Source organism: Magnolia sinica, chromosome 12 (genome assembly GCF_029962835.1).
Source record: "Magnolia sinica isolate HGM2019 chromosome 12, MsV1, whole genome shotgun sequence".
Classification (NCBI taxonomy): Eukaryota; Viridiplantae; Streptophyta; class Magnoliopsida; order Magnoliales; family Magnoliaceae; genus Magnolia; species Magnolia sinica.
This window is the reverse complement of record NC_080584.1, coordinates 15,268,974-15,288,933: the sequence shown is the minus strand read 5'-3', so window position 1 is coordinate 15,288,933 and position 19,960 is coordinate 15,268,974. Positions and strand designations below refer to the sequence as shown.

Here is a 19,960-nt window from a genome sequence, read left to right as displayed (position 1 = left end):
ATTTGCAATCAATTTAACGGTTGGATACTTAACAGTGGCACCCAATGGAGTATTTTTGGCATTCATTCCATCCATCTTTTTGGGTTGCCTCGTGTCAGGACATTAAAATAAAATAGGTGATGATTAAAATTTAGAATATCCTTGTCTGCTGTACTTTCTTGAATATGTAACAGGCCATTATTTTTATTTCACGTTACTTTATTCCACATATTTCAAAGGATAGATGTATATGTAATAAAAGATAGTAAATAAATTTATAATTATTAAACACAATTATAGTAGAAACTCCGGTCCAAATATTTCTATCAGTTTATCTTAGTTAAATCTAACAATGAGTTGGGCTTAAGCCGGCAAAAACAAAATTTTAAATAGGCCTAGCTTAAAACAACTCAAAATTTAAGCCAAAAGTTATATAAGAGTGATTTATTGGTAGTCTTAATTTTCAAATTGATTTGACATTAAAATAATATAAAATTATTAAAATTATAATTTTTTATAATAAATTAAATAATGTATTTGATCAATAACTCTATCGAATATAGTCAAATTAGTAAGTAATTTGTAATTATTATTCATTTTCTTTAATATCATAATTGATAAAAAAAAGAAAAAAACTTTAAATGAATTACAAATTATGCAGTAAAAAAAAAAAGAGATGTGATGTACATTGTTGAAACTTTTTTGGCCTATTGTATGTGAAATATAATTTTGTACTGAGTAAACTCTATTAGCCCGCCATGAATTTACGTGGCTTGTTCACTTAATCTATGCAGTGTTTTCAATTCATTTTAAGAGGAGGCTCAAAATTGAAGTATTTTCAAAACTCAGGTAGATCCCACCATAGGAAATAATTGGTATATTATGTCCACCCTCTAAGGGCTTATCTGGGAACTTGTAAATGGAGTTAAATGTAAATTTGAATTGAAGATAAATGAATTAAGAGTAAATAGCTTACACAATTATATTTGATTGGGATTAAATGAAATGTATTTGAAATGCAAATATTTTGTATGGATAGAAGTAAATGGGATGAATTGAAATGCATTTGAATTTTTTAATATATTCATATGAATATATGTAATATTTTAATTTTGTTTTAATATCCCAACCCTTTGTACATATGTCATATTCAATGAAATGATGGTTATAAGCCTATTAAAATATATACCTTGGTAAAAAAAAATGACAAAATATCAAACATTGGGTAAGCCACAAATGTAAGAATCACGAACAAGCAACATTTGAAACTTTTTTAACTGTCCATTTAAACCACCATCATTTGGATGGTTTGGAATTTTTTTTTTATATAATTTTAATGAGGTAGCCTATAATTAGATTATTTCAAAATATCATTAGCACAACATGTGTATGGCATAAATGTGCATGCGTGACTCTCTAAAGAGCTCAAAAAGTTATTTCACCCCATTAACTTTCAAACATTATCGGGAGGAAAAAATTTCATTTACATGAATATTTACTCCAATTTTATTTAATTTAGTTGCATTTACTTTCATCCAAACACACTTTAAAAATTATTTTCTTCCGTTTACTCCCAATTACACCCATTCACTTTTATTTCCTCCCATTCAAACTGAGGCCATACATGCATGGATGAAATATTAGCTTCACCCCCGCTAAGATTTCAATGGTAGGTATCCAATTCACATTGTCTATATAGTGTGGTCTCAAATACACTTTAATTTTGAGCTTGTACATTAAAATGAGCTAGTAAAACAAATGAATGGAGTGGATGAGATACATAACTCATGATGGGCCCCACGGAGTTTACTAACATATCGAGTTACCAAGTACTTAAACCAATTCAATCCAATTTAGGATAACGTTTATATGCTATCTAATTTGCTCATGATGTTATCTACGGAAGGGTAAAGGGAAAATCTTAACATCCTTACATTTTCAAAACTTTAGGCATTTCAATGATGAAAGTGCCATCTCTAATTTTCCTCCCTCTTTATTTGAGTTTTTGATCAACTTGATTTTTAATCACCCCTGACATGAGGCGGCTTGTTTTTCAGTCACCTACCCATGAGGCGGTCAGATGACAAACGTGTTAGTCCATGGACATCATTGTGGCCCCACGTAGTGTTTTGTTATATGGGAAGCATATTAGCTGGTGTACCCCACATCAGCTATATAGCTGCCTTATTGACATCAGCAAGCTTTGTGAGTTAAATTATGAGGTATGTGTTAAATCCAAACCGTCTATTTATTTGGTGAGCTCGTCTTAAGGCTTTAATCGAAAAAATAAGATGTATCTAAGGATCAATTGAACCACACTACCAAAAACATCAGGAATTAAATGCCTACCATTGAAATCTTTTTGGGGTTACAGAAGTTTCGGATCAATATGAAATTTGTTTTTCCTCCCTAGCCATGTATTTTTAACCTTATTAATAGATTGTATGGAAAATAAACATTATGGTGGCACTATGAGTTTTTTAACAGCTATTTTTGGTGTAGTTTATTTGAACTTTGGATATGATTCAAAACTTTTTTTTTCTAATGCCTTAAAATCATCTCAAAAAATGGATGAACGGCATGGATATAATAAATACATCATTTAGGGGCTGTAACTTTGATCTCATTTGAACCGTTCGTACAACTTGGAGCTCGAGGCGCGTCGGCGCTCGTCTTCGAGCGACACGTATCTACAGCAGTTATATAGCTGGTGTGTAGTACATCAGCCAATCCGCTTCCTGTTATATGTAGTGTATGGTTTCCTGAAGGACTCGTCCATTTGATGGGCCCCATCTTGAATGGCCATATCCCAAGAGTTACATTGATCTAAACCGTACAAATGCAACTGTTCTAACCATCTATTCTGTGTACTTTTCATTTCAACCATTCAGTTTCAGCCAGCTACACCATGGCCCATTAAAGTGAGATACTGTAAGAAGAATGATTCTGATCACCGTTCATTAACAAAAATCACTCATCCAGAAATTCACACCGTCCAATCAATACGATCTTCAACCAATAATCCATCCATTGCAAGACCATCCAATAAATAATTCTGATCGCCCATAAACATGGCCATTTGATTAATATGATCGGAGTGGGCCACCATTGAATTGATCCGACGGACTACAAAAAACCATTTTCCCCGTTTACATTCTTCCTTCTCGGTCACTTGTCCGTGAAACGCCAAGTTAGTCGTGCGCCATTTAAAAACGGTGGTAACTCTTCAACCGCACATCTGGCATAGTTGTACGGAAATCCAGGCCGTCCAAATCTCTAACCATATGATTTTTCTCATCGAATTTGGACCACTCGATAATTTATTTCCACCATCCATTTGATAACAGATAAATGGATGGTTAGGATTACTTGATCAGTAGTATTTTACATATATGATCTGGATAGAGGTAGATCAGTGCCACGTAGATCAAATAATGGGACCCACAATTTGAATGGTCTGGATGGTGGTAGATCAGTGCCACGTAGGATGACGTGATCAGTTTTAAATGGTGGAAAACTAACATAGGAGTTTTGCGTCTCCCTCCTTTTCCCCGTTTACGCGCATTTGCAGCAACAGTAACAACCTCTTTCCATTCCAACGAAAACTGTGGAAAAAGAAAAGAAAAGAGACAAAAAAAAACCTAGCTAGGGTTTGAGTTTTGATACCTTTCTCAACCAAAGGAAGCAACGAAGCTGAAAAAGAGAAAGTTCCAAAACGGTATTTTGAGATTTCTTGGAGGGTTCCATTGATTTCATCTTCATTTGAAACGGAAAAAAGATAAAAAAGAGAAAGCGTTGGAAAATCCCATCTTTATTCCAGTGGTTGCAAGACGTGATGGATTTGTTGCTTTTGATTCCAGTGCTGGATTTTTGAAATTCGTTGCGGTAATGGAAGATTTGAGTGATTTTGGTGATGGGGTTTTCTTGAATTTTCGTTTGGGTTGGGAAATGGCAGTTGGAAAATCTCGTATTTGTTCTATGTTCGAAGACCTGCGCGTTTGGGGCTTTTGAATCTGGTGTAGTTTTTCTGAAATTCGTTGTCGGAGTGGAATGTTTGATTGATTTTGGTGATGGGTTTTTCGTGAATTTTGATTTGTGCTGGGAGAAGGCTGTCAGAAAATATCATCTTTCTGCCAATCCGGTGTAGCTGATGAATTTGGGGCTTTTGAATCTAGAGTAGGTGTTTTTGCAATTCGTTGCGAGGATGGATGATTTGAGCTATTTTGGGGGTGGTTTTTCATGAATTTTTTATTTGGTTAGGTGGTATAAATTGAAAAAGTCCTAGAAGCCCTTGGAATTTAGGGATTTCAAAGCTCTTGTAGGCCTTTGGAGGAGTTGTGGTTGTAAGTGGACGATTTAAGGATGAATGTTTCTGAATTTTGATTAGGATGGAAGGCTTTAAAAACCCAATTTCTTCAACAGAAGAAACCCTTGCAATTTAGGGCTTTCAACCCTTTTGTGGGCTTGGGAGAAATTGATGTTGGAAGTGGAGAGTTTGAATGGAATTTTTGTGGGTGTAGATTTTGCTTTGGTAGAATTGATTGAAAGATCTCCCCATTTTTATTTGGCCATTCTCTTGTAGAATTTTGGAGAAATTTGGGATGAAGATGGCAGAAGTGAATGATTTCGATGATGGGTTTTTCATAGACTTCGACGAGGAGGAAGAAGAATTCCGGAGCTGCTTTGCAGAGGAAGATGAATGGCGGGACCTAGAGGAGTCTGTAGAAGATGGTTCGAAGGATGAGGTAGATGAATTCACATTGAAGATGTTCTTTAAAGGTGTGTCTATAGCTCAGGATGGAGATCCAGGTCAACGGGCTTCTGGAATTGGGGTTGTTATGGAGAGATTGCGCCAGGGGGCTGTTCATTATGTGCAGAAAAAGCTTGATTTCTATGTCGAGGAGTCGGTTGCTGAGCATCTGGCGTTGATGGATGGTTTGTTAGAGGCTTTGCGGAGCGACGTGACTCGTGTCTTTGCATTTACAGATTCTGAAACTGTATACAGTCAGGCGAGTAATCATCTATTCTTTTCCGATCTGATATTCTTGTTTTTTCCCTCTTTCTCTGCATCATGTCAGTCTGTTACAGTTTTCTTTAATGGAAAATACAAATTTTTTGATTTTTTACGGTTACATATATATTACCAGATCACAGAGACACAGTTTCTTACTATTCTGGTTTCTGGGTTTTTAGATCTTTACAGTGTCATTTGTTTTCGATTCTACAATCTGACTGGGCGATCATAGGAGCTTTTCTGTTTGCCTTCAGCAAATGTATAGATGGGGCCTACAGCCACCTTTAGGTAATCCAGACCTTTAATCTGGTGGGCCCCATTAGGGATGGGCCTTGCTCCAAAAGTTGACAAGTTCAAGAGTCTGCTTGGTAGCTAAGTGGATGGTTAAGCCAATAATCTGGATTGAACGATACAATAGAAACTCACCGGTGAGATTTTTAAGTTATGGTGCATTTCCTGGCAGTGCGGTAGCCACCTGGATCACAGGTTTTTGGGTGTTAACATGAAATCCTTTCATTGTTTCTACCATGACCATCATTTTTTATTATTTGGAAGTATCCAATATTTTCAAGGGAAAAGGCAGAAACAGAATTCAGAAGGCATAAAAAGTAGGTTGTATCATACAACTAGTTTTAGTCGACCTGTTCTTTGAAAAATGTATGATCCAAAAATCTGAAGGCATAAAAAATGGGTTGTAGTGCAACTGGTGCACAGCCAGTTGTAGGCGATGTTCCTCAATTTGGAAATCATGGAATTAGAATAGTCGATATTCAATTGCTTGGAAATTATATGAATGCATTAGGATTCATTAGTGCTTTTGACGTTTTTTGGCTTGAGGGTCTGTTTGGTTGCACCAAATATCATATTTTAATGATTAGTCAGCCTAATTTGGTCCAAATTTTCATGATATTTCATGACTTTGGTGCAACCAAACACGTCCTAAGCAGTCTGCAATCTTTGCCTCTTTATCAGTTGTTATCATTTTCTATATTGTTGCAATAAAGTTGTTGTTTATTCGTGAAAATAGTCATTCATTCTTGGGTTGGCATTTTGTTGGATAATTTCTTCAAAGGTTTTTTTTTTCCCGAACATCTGAACCAAGTGAATTTTCTTTCCATGAATTTGATTGGGATTGGATTATCAAGACCCTTCTTTTAAATGTAAACCACATATTGCCTTGAAACAGATCCTGATGTTTTAAAAAACCATAAATTTCACAGATTGCCCGAGGTGAAAGACTCGAAAACCAGCTTCTAACAGCACTTGCACAAAGGATTCTCGAACATGCGAGTAAACTGGAAATTTTCGTCTTGAAACTGGTTCCCAGTGGCGAACTCTTGAAGCCATTGAGATTAGCACAAGATGCGATCGGTGCGGGGGATGGCTCTTTTGGTGACTGCCCGATCTGTCGTGAAGAGAAGGCACCATCGCAGCTGATAAGATTGAACTGTTCTCACAAATTTTGCTGGCATTGTATGATAAAGTACATGGACGCAAAGTTACACAGCTCCCAAGTTCCAATACGATGCCCGCAATTGAGATGCAGACATTGCATCTCAGCCATTGAGTGCAAGTCATTTCTTCCGGCCGCTTGCTATGAATCATTTCAAAGGGCTCTTTCAGAAGCTGATATTCTCGACTCCGAGAAAATCTACTGCCCATACCCAAACTGTTCGGTGCTGCTTAATCCCCGCGATTGTTTATCAACGCAGGCAAGCTCATCCAGCCAGTCCGAAACCAGCTGTGTCGACTGCCCTGAGTGCCGGAGGTTTATCTGCATCAGTTGTGGGGTGCCATGGCATTCATCGATGAGCTGCGAGGAGTATCAGGAACTGCCAGTGGAGGAGAGAGATGCCGGGGACATCACTCTGCATCGCCTGGCGCAAAATCAGCGGTGGAGGCGGTGCCAGCAATGCAGGCGGATGATTGAGCTCACACATGGATGCTATCACATGACCTGCTGGTATGATTGACATCACCCCATATGGAAATTTTTAGTTTGTGAATTTCTCTTTCTTGAATTTGAATAGTTTTTGTTGGAAACCAAAGTATTATTAAAACAGAACAAGAGTATACCCTCAAAAGGAAACTGATGAATTTCCATACCATGTTACAATAAAGTAAAAGAGTCTCATAGCAATGGCTCCGACACCTAAATAGCCATCGTATGATTATGGCCCCCATCAATTACCAGTGTATTATGTCAAATCACATCTTTTGATTAAAAAATGCTTCTCCTTGCATGGCACTAATTGATACTTCTCTCTGATCTGATTTGTCATATCTTTGCTGGTACTACATCTAACCTGAAAGATTGTTTTGCTTCCTTCCAATCAGGTTCCGTGTATATCTTGATTTGAATTTAGGAGATGCTTGCTACTGTTTATCAACAGTGGAGAATTCACCACCTGTTGACATTTCCTACTATTCCTAAACTGATTTCTACATCACCCATGCCTTCCTGAACGATTTGAGAAACTTACACAGTTACACTAGGTTACACAGTAAACTGGGCAACGAACCAACAGATGATTCACCATCTCTTCCACCCACAGTTTTGAATAATTATATCAGTGGGCGTATCGGCCAGGCCCAAAGCCAATACAATACAGAGCTTATCAGAGCCATATCGGCCGATCAGAACTGTATTAACCATAAATTTCCCCAAAAATCTTGAAAATTTATTGGGAAAATTGAAAAAAATGCAAAACTCCAGCATCTATCATTTTCTTTTTTTATGTTTGACACGTATTTACTGGCACATCAGACCATAAGAATGTTGTCTATCGGCTCGAACTACTGAAAGTTAACAAATTAGGCCCTAATTGAAAATTTGAAATACAGCTATAAGGAGATGAAAAACTGGAAAAAAAAGTGATGGTTTACCCACTCCTGATTTTCCCCAAAATTGTCCATCCTGGTTTTGATTCGTTGAAGCCCACTAATCTTGTGTTTTAATTCCTAAAATATGTCTAGTTCTAATCTAAAATAACTTTCTAAGTCTCCTCTATGATTGGTTGAAACAAAGAAAAAAGTGCAAAATAAGAGAATGGATATTGACCATATTGGCCTATATCGGGTGTGTCATCCCCCTGCATAGGTGCTGAATTCCAACCCCCCCACCCCCCCCCAAAAAAAAATAAAAAATAAAAAATCGTGTAATGGTGAGGTCCTATATGGTTAGGACATGGGCAAGACAGCCATATCATAACCACAAAACCATGCTTCCATCACCCAACAAGCACACACCTATTTGGAAACTGATGGCTGCTGGGGTTGTTTGGATCTAAAGAAAGCAAATGTTGTTTCCAATGGAGGGAAAGGCAACTAGTAGAAAGAAAAAGAAGTTTTTGATGTTTGCTTTCAATGAAGATCTTCATTGCCAGTTGGAGCCCATTTTCAAATTAGTTGCTTGGTGAAACAAAACATTCCATAGGTAATGTACTTGGTAGTTTCTGGCATGTCCTTGTTGGCACATGTGGCACTCGAAGATGAATGGTGCCACGTGGCGTGTATGGAAAATTGGAACATATGGTACAGGTGGGGTGCTTGCCGATGGATTAAAATTGGCAAATGTGGCCCATTTGGCACATATAGGGCTCTTGAAGGTGGGAAAGAGGCACATGTGGGACATAGGAGTCGCTTGGAGATGGATGGTGTCACTTATGAGGTGCTCCAATATTGGGAGTGGCACATCGGTACGTTAGAAAATTGGCACATTGGGGGGTAGGGGGTGGGTGGGGGTGCAAGAAAAGATGGACTGTAGTTCCATATCAAAAGTATTCCAAAATGGTTACATAACGGTCGTGAACATTACACATTACGTAGTCATGGCCGTAAGGGCCATTACAAGAAAATTATGGCCCATAATGGTCCGTTACATGGCCGAAATAGTTAAAATAAAAAAAAACTGTTGCGGCTGTTATGACCCGTCTTATAACAGTAGTGGCAGTGGCTGTTATGGCCACAATTACCGTTATGTAATACCTTGACCCTATCACATTGCCACATGTGAGGTGCTAGAAGATGGATGATGGCGCATGTGAGGCACTTGATTAAAACCAGTCTCATGGAATCCCGCACAAGAAAGGGAATAAGAAAGAGAAAGGAAATTAGGAGAAATCAAGTGAATGGGTTTGCATTTTTCAAGCGAAACACCACCCATATCAAGAGGGAGAAGAGATCTGTAAACTCTCTCACAATACTCAACAACCTCTTACTCAAAACTCTAGAAAAAGAGAAATATTACAGTCAAGAGAATATGGCATTTATACAATCCATGTAACTAATCCAACTCATCCCCAACTAATCATGGTGATTAGTTACCAAAGATTCTCCACTCACACTAACAAATTAGTTAGTCTTGTAACCAGTGATCGAAATATCGATATTATCGGCCGATACTATCAGCATCGCACCACTGCGAGACGAAACTCCTCCGATAACCCCCGGAAGATACCAAAAATCCAAAACTTTAGATATCGTGCGATATATTCGTCGATATCGTGCGATACATCGTCGATATCGCCGATACAACCCACCCCGATCTAACAGTTCTAGCGCTTTTTTTTTTTTTAAGTGAGGAAAAATTGGAGGGAGGATTTCAGTACCGTGATTGGAGGTCGAATTTGGTGGGTTTCGATTTCCCTCTTTCTTTTTTCCTTTGAATCCAATGGAGATGCATCGCAACGCAACGGAGATTTCGGCGAAGGGATTTCTCCAACCGAGATTTCAGCGAGAAATCGGGCCTATTGAGGTGAAGATTTGAGATTTTTAGGGTTCCGGAGCTTTCGGAACCCTCTTCCCTCTTTCAAAACGCAGCTTTGCTGAATCCCTTACATATCCGATTGCGTACTGAGTTACTCGTACGCTTTATCGTATCGATAAAACTCCATGGGCCCACCGTGAATGTATGTGGTTTATCCACACCGTACAACTGTTTTTCCAGCTCATTTAAGGGGTTGATCCCAAAATTGAAGCATATCCAAAGCTCAAGTGGACCATACCATATGACACAATGGGAATAATGATTACAACTGTTGAAACCTTGCCAGGCCCACAATGATGTTTATTTGTCATCCAACCTGTTCATAAGATCACAGAAACAGGGATGAAGGGAAAACATAAATATAAGCTTGATCCAAAACTTCCATGGCCATCAAGAATTTTTCATTGGTATATGTTCAATTCAGGTTGTTTCCCGTGGTGCGGTCCATTTGAGCTTTAAATATGCTTTAATTTTGGGTTCAAGACCTAAAATTACCTATTAAAATGGATTGAACGAGTGGATAAAATATATAAATCACGGTGGACACCATAGTGTTTATTAAGCACACAAAATAAAATGCACCCCTAAATGCACCTGTAACTCGTGGGTGGATTGATGCTACGTGAGTAACAACTTAGTTGGTGTTACGCTTGCTGTAGGGCCCACGTTGATGATATGTTGTGGATCCAATCCATCCATTCATTTTTATAGCCCATTTTATGATGTAATGCCAAAAATCAAACATATTCAAATATCAGGTGGACCACACTACATTAAACAATGATTAATGAAAACTTACCATTAAATTATATGGATCTGCTTAATTTTTCTAGTGCGGTCTACCCAAGATTTGGATCTACTTAATTTTTGGATTAATATGCTTAAACTATATGAAAAAAAATAAATGGACGGCCTAAATAAAATATATATAGCAAGTTGGACTCCACAGATCCTGTGACAAGTCTGGCTATTGTACCACATAGGTTGTGTGGTGCGAAGACGAGCGCTGACGCTCCAAGTTGTACCAATGGTTCAAAGGAGATCAAAGTTACATGGGCCACACAATGATGTATTTATTATATCCACCCCGTTCTTCAATTTGGCGAGATCATTTTAGATCATGAGCCCAAAAATAAGTCATATCCAAAGCTCAAGTGGACCACACCACAAATAGTTGTGGGACAATGATTCTCTCCCTTAAAACATTTGTAAGGCCCACCATAACATTTATTTTCCATCCAATCGGTTCATAAGGTCACACATACCTGGATGAAGAGGAAAAAAAAACAAATATCATATTGATCCAAAGCTTATGTGATCCCAAAATGGTTTCAATGGTAGACTTTCAATCCTCCATTACATTTTGCAGTGTGGTCCATTTAATAATTGGATTTGCCTTATTTTTCGGCTCAAGCATTACGAAGCTCGCCAAATTGACGGCGGTTTGGATATAAAACATACCTCATGAGGACCCACATAACTTGTTGACGTCAACACACAACCATATTGGTCCGGCTCATTTTTGGTACCATGTCCTAAAATGAGCTCACAAAACAGATGGGCGGGGTGGATTTCTCACAAACATCACGGTGGGCCCCACCTAAGTTTCCAGCGCATTAACTTCCTGGAAAAGGCTTTCACAGGGAATGCGCCTGAGACGATGATCAAGAGCCACTGCTATGTGGGTCTAGGCCATAACCAATCTCTATCATTGATATGTATATTTCTCAATTTTTATTTCTTTTGTTTTTCAATGAATTGGTTGTTTTCATACATGTCTTTGATACATTTATAAATATCAAGCATTCAATTTAAATATAGTTGTATTAGTTCAGTTAAACATCGCATAACTTAGGACCATTTACGAAGGAAATTTATTATGTGGACTTTTTTTTTGAGATGTTATGATTTAAAAGTGTATATTAAGGTCCTTTTTAACAATCCATGAAGTTTCATTGAAAAATTCAACCATTTTCCCAATGTTTCCCCATGTTTCCCAAAAAGTGCGATAAATTATGCGATACAAACGACATATCCCATGCGATAACCGATACATATCTGTATCCCAAGGGTGCGATACATAACGCGATACCGATATTTCGAACACTGCTTGTAACCGAATTAAGGAAATTACAAAAGTGCCATTTCCTGCCCAAAACAAGAGGGGAATATTATTTCTACTAATCAAGGACCTGTCCCAAAATAATAGTCGAGATCCCTAGCGGGTGGAAATAGTATTTCTGCCAACTAGGTGGAGTTCATGGGTTGGTGGAAATACTATTTTCACCCACCGGGGAATTTCCTACTCATGCCTTTTTCATGCATTGTGTGGCCCATTAATCATATCCCCAAGTTGCTTGCTTTTGTTGTTTTAGTTGCTGGATGGCTAGTAAGATTGACGACTTGGCCGAGAGGATCAAGATTATTCATGACACAGTTTAGCAACAAATTGAGGATATCAATTTGAAGTATACAAAGGATGCAGACAAGCAATGGTGCATAATGCTGTTTGAGGTTGGTGACCATGTATGGGCTATATGCTGACAGGAGGAGGGTTCCCTGCCAGAGGTATAACGGGCTTCGGGAGTATGAGATTGGACTCTACGAGATCGTCCACTGATTAATGACCACGCCTAGATATTAAGGTTCCAAATCATATCTGCGCACATAATGTGTCAACATCAAAATGATTGGTTTTGTACCACGGTGAGCCCACAACCAATCAAGACAGTAGTAACTCAAGGACTAGTTCTCTAACTAAGGGAGACTATTTTGGATGCCATAACCCTATGCTATTTGGAGTAACAAGATTGGGCAGCTCGAGGGTGTGATTGATGGGCCACCTAGAACACGAAATAATGTGAGCAGGGCGGAAAAGGAATCCATAAAGTAGATATGGATAGGAAAATGGCACATCTGAGGAGATATGCGGAAAAGAGTCTAACTAAACCTGTCTGTTTTAGCACACATGATTTCCATGGAAAAGTGCCAAGGTCAATGGTCAAAAAGTGATTGAGAGTTGTCTAAAAAAAGTGGAAATCTTTTTTTTTTTTTCTGGCGTAGTGGAAATTGCCCTTGAAGAAATTTGTGGAAATGGAAATCAATTTCCATAGTTGGCTTTCTTTTCACAAGCAACTGAAAACCTCACATCTGAGGAAACAGATTCCATTTTCACAGTAGAAAAGAGGATTCTACCAATCTAAACAGCCCAAATGTAATTAGCTTTGAATTTGGAATTATAGAAATTGTAAGAGGGTTTGAGAGAGGGATTTTCCTTCGTTCTCCTTGAGTTCGGGTGGCTTTTTTTTTTTTTTGTCTAGAAATTCTCCAAGTGCACTTGACCTTACTTGAATTTCCCTTATTCATCATCTTTGGCCATGTTTGGAAATCTTGGATTCCATGCCAAACAATGGAAAATGAAAAAGGATTTTCCTATGATTTGAAGACTTGTGTTGTTCATATGGCAAGGAAAAGGGTGGATTCCACCTAGCAATCATTATTTTTTTAGTGATTAGAACAAAATTTTATTGAGAAAAGAGGCCGAAGCCAGAATATACAAGACAAAAAGACTATACACCACCCAAGAGCTTTTCTAGCTCAACCCAGTTGGTCGGAAAATGAACTACGGTCTATGGCCTTCGTGGCCAGTGCCCATTTTATTACATGAAATTTCACTTTGTTAAACACTTCCTCAACTCGACCTGAACGATTTCTGAAAGTTCTGTTATTCCTTTCCAACCATACAAACCATCAACCTGCCAGCAAAGCAAGTCGCCACACTTTCCGGCCTGCATTCTCAATCATACCCTCATGCCACATGAAGAAGAATTGACTAATGGAACTTGGCGAATCCCACTTTAATCCAAAGAGGTTAAAGAACTTATGCCACACGTCTCGCAAAGCTGCAATGAATAGATAGATGATCCATCGATTCCTCATCTTGAAAGTAATCACACAGACATTCGGGAGAATCATGTTTCTTTTCTTGAGATTATCAACCATCAGAACCTTGCCACACCCTACTAACTAAGCAAAAGCCGCCACCTTTGGGCACACCATAACGCCAAACTGAAGCAGACGGACTTATCCCGCTATTTTTTGGTGAATAGATAAGCATTCCTATTTTTAAGACTATTCATAACCGGACTTATCCCGCTATTCACAACCGGACTTATCCCTCCAAAAGCTTGAACTGATAGACCGTGGTGAATCAGTCCCTTTATCCCATAGCCTAGGCCCCACATCCCATGGGTTGGGACCTCGGCCGAACCCTCATTGTGGGCCCTACATCACATGGGTTCTGCCTTACACGAGCCACCTGCCTCACATGGGCTGCCCACCCTGAGTGTGCCCCTACATCCCACTGGCCACCCCACTCGAGCCCGGTGTGAAAATGCCCTGCATTAATGGGCCATCAAATGGTCCATAATATCAACGGTTTGAATCACTAAACCATGGGTCCCCCCTTAACAAACTGAAAACCTGAACAGCACTGCATGGCAGACATTTATAATGCCTCCATCATGCTCTAGGCATCCATGCTGTAGAAAGCTAGAAGCTTGCTCCTCTAGGCACTACAGAAATGGAGATGCGCTGCATTTAACCAGTGTTTGTGCCTCCTACAATGCCTTCTATTGGACATCGTGTCTTACTGATGAAGATTGTAATCCTTTAACTGGTGATCATAGATTGACAAATGATAGAGCCCACTGTATTTCTGGCTGATGTATCTGGTAGAGTGCAACTGAGATCAGCTGAGAAACGGATGCAGGTAACGACGTGAGAAATGAACATGTGAAATGTTCCATTTTACATCAGTTGCTATGGCAGTTTGGTAGAAGCATGGAACGCTACAGAAGATGAGAATTGAGAACTGTGGGTTTTTGGGAGTTGAAACAGTTTCCTGGTGGAGTGCAACTCGTTCGGGTTGGGTCAAGTTGAGGGTCAACCTGAGCCCGACCAGACCTCAAGAGTACCCAACCCACAATCTTACCTGACCTGAATTCCATCCCAAGGTGCCCAACCCAAACCTAATCCAAATTCCTCCATACTCGATCCAACCTGACCCAACTCGACCCGAGCCAAATACATGTGATTATTTCCAACCTGACCTGAATTGGCTCAACCTGAAGTCGACCCCATTTCAAATCGGACATGAGGACCTGACAACCCAAACCCGACCTGAGGACTTTGACACCCTAACCTGAACTCAGGTTGGGTCAATTGGATTCCTGTTAACCGGAACCTAGGTTGCAGCACTATTTCCTGGTATCCATGGGCCTGTGGCATTGTTTTGATCAGAAACAAAAAACATGGGGTGGAACTTGCAAGGAGAATCTGGAAATCTAAGTACGTAGTCAAAAGGTGAAAACTTTATCATCGAAGGTTTATTTCATCTGGTTGTGAATAGTCCCTTGATGCTTCAGTCCATACAAGTGACACCTGTTATTTAGTGATCAAATGGACTCCACTGTGGATGGGGATGCCCCAAAATACTTAGAAATGAGAAGATCCTAGCCATTAAATAATGTTATAGAAAGATTAAGGCCTTAATCCATACTCTCTGTACTGGACATGTATTGTATAATACAAGCTCACCTGTTTAAGAAAGTTTGTTAAAACTAGAAATTTTTTAATAACTGTTTTAATAACATTAATATGACATGTATTAGGGTGCCACCAAATATCGAAAAATTTCATGATATTTCATTATTATTGGTCTAATTTGGTGCAAAATTTCATGAAATTTGGTGCAACCAAACACACCTTTAGAGGAAATAATTTAACCTGGAGGCTTGTGTACACAAGGATCCCGGAGTACTTAGGGATCCACGCAAGACAGTGATGGTGCAAACGAGCTGGAAGATCATCAAGATTGAATTTTGAAGCATTTTGGCGCTGGTCGCGTCCAAATCGGATGAAGAAAATTAAATATGCATTTTAAATTATTTTTCAGTATGGATTTCTTTTATCATTTATGAGAGGTCATGGAATGAGGGTCTTGGTTTAAATAAAAATGGGATTTTTACTGCAAATTCCTCAAGAATTCTGATTTTACCAAACAATGCCTTGACTCATTTGAAGTACCAACGTGCTTTTTGGTGAATGAAATGACTAAACTGCCCTTATATATTTTTTTCTAAGTGGTAGACCTGAGCATTGCAGGCCCCACGTGGTGTGTTTACGACCTTCAACCCATCCAACCAGTGTGGCCCATCATGATGACCATTCAAATGAAGAATCGTGCTAATCCAATCATTAGGTGGGCTACATCATTGAAAACAATGTGCATGTGATAATTGGACTGCCTGATTCTTGGTTCTTGTGATCATCATGGTGAGATGCACCTGTTAGAATGCTGCTTGGATGCCATGCATATACCACATGGGCCCACAATGCTCGAGTCTACCACTTCTTTAGAAAAAAATGATGGCATTTTGGTCATTTCACTCACCAGAAAAGCATGTTTTGGCACTTCAAATGAGTAAAAGCATTGTTTTGTAAATCAGGGTTATTGAGGAATTTTCTGGTAAAAATCCTAAAACTGACGATTCACGATTTGTTTCCTTATTTAGTTTGATAACTAAGTCACAAGTGAGGTCGGAAGTTTATTTTATTTTATGAAAGGTTGAGGTTGGAAGTTGGTTTTTCTAGACTAAAGGATGTTTAAGATGAAGTTAAATAGTCCAGTTAGGCTAAGTTGTTCTTGGGGCAGGAATCAAGGAATCAGTCATGATTTGTTTCCTAATTTAGTTCGATAACTTTAGTCATAGGAAAGGTTGGAAGTTGGTTTTCTTGATTACAGAAAGCTTAATAAATAAGTTAAATAATCTAGTTAGGTATCTTTTTAGGGGTTGTTGTTATGCCAGACGGATGATTCAGGTTGTGTAGGTGCTTTCGAGTTTTGAAATGTAACTTTTAGCTATGCTAAGCCCACATACTGGTACAAGACAGCCGTCCATCTACATGCTGCCACATGCCATAAGGTAGCGAGGGTCTGAGATCCATCAGGTGGGTCCCACCATATAGATGCCCAGCCAATCATCAAAATGGCCATGTCCATCTCTTTCTAACATTATGGCCCACCTGATGGGTGGACCCACCTCATTTTTGGGCCAGGGCATCTATGTAGTTTGGCCAACCTGATCGATGGCTTGGATCTTCCACCAGTGTGCTGTGCTGGCAAATTAAGAAAAAGATGCCAAAACTGCTGGGTTCTGATATCTGTTGGACCTGATGCTATAATTTGACATGGTGCGGTTGTTCTTGTACAATTAATTCTATGCCAACCAAACCGGGCATTGTGATGCTTAGACATATGTGAGGTTACTTCTGAATCTGCGAGTTGGTTTTTCTTTATTATTGAAATGCTATGTTTTCTTTTAAATGTACTTGAGGGGTGATCAAAAGCTAATCTTACTTCATAAAGGGACCTCTGGAATTAGATTTTTCCATCTCTTTTTTATCGCTGGCCAACAAGATCCAATCTTAGTTTCATGAACCTGTTACCCAGATGCTGCTCTTAATTCAAATCATGCTTTCGACTCATGCTCCTGCTTCCTGATTGTTTATACCTGGGAAAATTTTGAACCAGATGCTTCCCCACTCCACCTGAATCTGATGTTGCTTCCCTTCACGCTTAATGCAACTATTCATGTGATGCACATTTATGTTCTCATCGACACTTCAGATAACTTGTTATAGGGGCCATTTGGGGCAAGAAACTCGAGGGTTCCTATTTATTTGCCCAAAAGACGCGGGGCCTATTGGACAAATAACTCGCCTCGACTGCGTTGTCGTCTAGCACACAGCCCTACAAAAACAGGAATGGGAAAAAAATTACCTAATTCGCTGAGAACCCCTACATTTTCATTCTGAATCGCGTGATCTGAATAATGGGTCATTTGTGGATCACAAGTTCTACCAACCTGAAATTATGATTCTATAGTCATAATGTTGATTAAGTTGCAATATAAATTTATAATTAGAATGTAGAGATATTCATACTGATTTATGCAACGGCATGCTTATAGTATTATATAACATGCATAGGAATCTTTAGTAATGACTTTCATCATTTCATATATAATTTATAACATCAATTCTCTTGTAGAATTATATTGCATATACTTGGCGAGTGTACTGTAGGGACCTACCTAGCTGATCCGACCCTAGTGTGCCACTTATTGGGGGAAGTAGCATGCCACACACTGGTTCCCATACCATACATAGTTCAAAAACCCTAAAACTCCATTCAATGTTCAGCCGGGTTGGGTTGATTAGAAGACTTGACCTGACTCGACTGTATAAATTGAAAATATTAGGAGTGTTGATGGATATTTAAAATAGTTAGACCTCTTATAAGTAAATATAAAATGTAACTCTAAGTGACAAGATTATAGGTACCTTACCAGTTAAGGTTGTGTCCTCTGTAGTTGAGGTTGGGGCTTTGAATCTCGCTTCCACCATACTATTTTATTTTTAATAAAATCCCACCACTTAAGGTGATTGGCTCAGTTCAAGTCAGGCTAAGTTGTATCAAGTCAACCAAGCCACCAAAGTTTCTCTGAGCCCTGGCCAAGTCATGCCTAGCACTGAGTTTCCAAGAGACTTGGCTTGTAATCTCGCTGAGTTGAGTTGACTCGGCCGAGTTTCAAGTTGAGTCAGCTGGTTATAGAACTCGTATCATACGTACCTGACTAATCCGCGATGCTTAACATTGGAACGAATGGACTCCCAAATATTTCTTCAGTCTAAGAATCTACACTATTCATGTTTTCTTTCATTATTGTTTTGTGAATGAGGTGCTTCTAGACAACAACTCAAGTGTCAAGCTCTCATCTAGTGGGCCTACTAAATTCCAGAAAGACAGGTCCAAAGCCTGTTTTCACGCCAGATAGCACCTTGTGCCTTTTGTTTGTTATCCACTTCTACTTTTATATGTTGCTTTCTCAAACATAGCTTTATCAATTCATAGCACATTGCAATGCGAAGTTGTTAAGGGCCCATTTGGACACACTTCTGCAACAGGAGGGTTTCCACAAAAGGGTCCACACACGCTTTTTTCAGTCCACTCGATGAAAACTGATGGGATTGGTTTTCATAGAGCTGGCTTTTTAGCCCCTATTTTGCCAAGCGAGGGATGAGATGGGGGTTGTGAAGGTATAGCCAAACGCACAACATAGACAGGGGGGTTTGGCTCAAAATGCTGTATATGCATCAAACACCCCTTTTCAGGGTGCATTTTAACAGGCCCTAAAGGCCAGAGTAGCAGAACTTCTGTAACTCCATTTAAGATTCCTCCAACTTAGGTTTCCTATATGCTATTGTAGCAGCAACGCATACCTCAGATCCCAAAATGTCTTTGGATTCCAATTCTATAAAACTGTAGATAAATTTATAAGATTTCATAAAAGTGTGTGTGAGATTCTCGCTTTTGTTTCCTGCAGGTGCGGCCACGAATTCTGCTATTCTTGTGGGGCCGAATATCATGACGGGCAGCAGACCTGTCAATGTGCATTCTGGGACGAAGACTTTGAGGGCTCGACCACCCCATCTCTGCACGAAGAATCGGAGCCATGGAGATGGGACTCATTCGATTCTGTGCCCATGGCTATGGATGCGTACACGGATCAGGAGAGATCGCAGCTGGCGCTGATCCAGAGGTTCCTCGCCGGTGGATTCAGCCTCAGTGATCTCCATGTGGATCAGTCCCCGCCCCGCTGCTCAGACTCATATGTTGACACCATAAAGGACCTCCACCAGCTCCCGTGGCTCGAGAGGTTCGTCTCTGTGATTAGCGACAATTACTATGAAGATTACGTCCAGTAAATTAAGCGAAGCTCACAACCACACATCTTGATTCTCGTAATAAGTCGCATGCAATAGGTATATCCTGTCCATTGTTTCTGTTTACATTGGCTGCTACTTCATGAAGGTGACAACACTTCTTATCTTTTTTTTCTTTTGGGTCTTTTTCCTTACTGCTAAAAAAATGCTGATTTCTTTGAATGTAGAGATTTTTACCATGCATACTGACAATAGAAATCAGAAGGCTGTGTTTACTATTAGGTTCGGTTCTTTTCTTTTTTTGAGCTTTGCTAAGCCCACGCACGGGTATGAGAGAGCTCATGTACACGCAATACATGTGCTGGCATGGCACACAAGTACGAGATCCAGTCCATCCATCATATGGATAC

At 39.3% G+C, this 19,960-nt stretch overlaps 1 protein-coding gene across 1 annotated transcript; it reads left to right on the top strand.

The window, feature by feature from the left end:
• Positions 1-3,554: 3,554 nt before the first annotated feature.
• On the top strand, positions 3,555-19,714 carry LOC131220985 (E3 ubiquitin-protein ligase RSL1). The gene is made up of 3 exons (XM_058216035.1): positions 3,555-4,988; positions 6,214-6,956; positions 19,211-19,714. Exons 1-3 carry the CDS (start codon positions 4,581-4,583, stop codon positions 19,590-19,592), a joined length of 1,533 nt encoding a protein of 510 aa, XP_058072018.1. The 5' UTR covers positions 3,555-4,580; the 3' UTR covers positions 19,593-19,714.
• The last annotated feature ends 246 nt before the right edge of the window (positions 19,715-19,960 follow it).

What these genes read in the sequence shown, in the direction of transcription:
- LOC131220985 (XM_058216035.1), top strand. Translation starts at nt 4,581, where the DNA reads ATGAAGATGGCAGAAGTGAATGATTTCGATGATGGGTTTTTCATAGAC. An exon ending in CTGAAACTGTATACAGTCAG is followed by an intron (nt 4,989 to 6,213) that starts GCGAGTAATCAT and finishes TAAATTTCACAG; the next exon opens with ATTGCCCGAGGTGAAAGACT. An exon ending in TGCTATCACATGACCTGCTG is followed by an intron (nt 6,957 to 19,210) that starts GTATGATTGACA and finishes TGTTTCCTGCAG; the next exon opens with GTGCGGCCACGAATTCTGCT.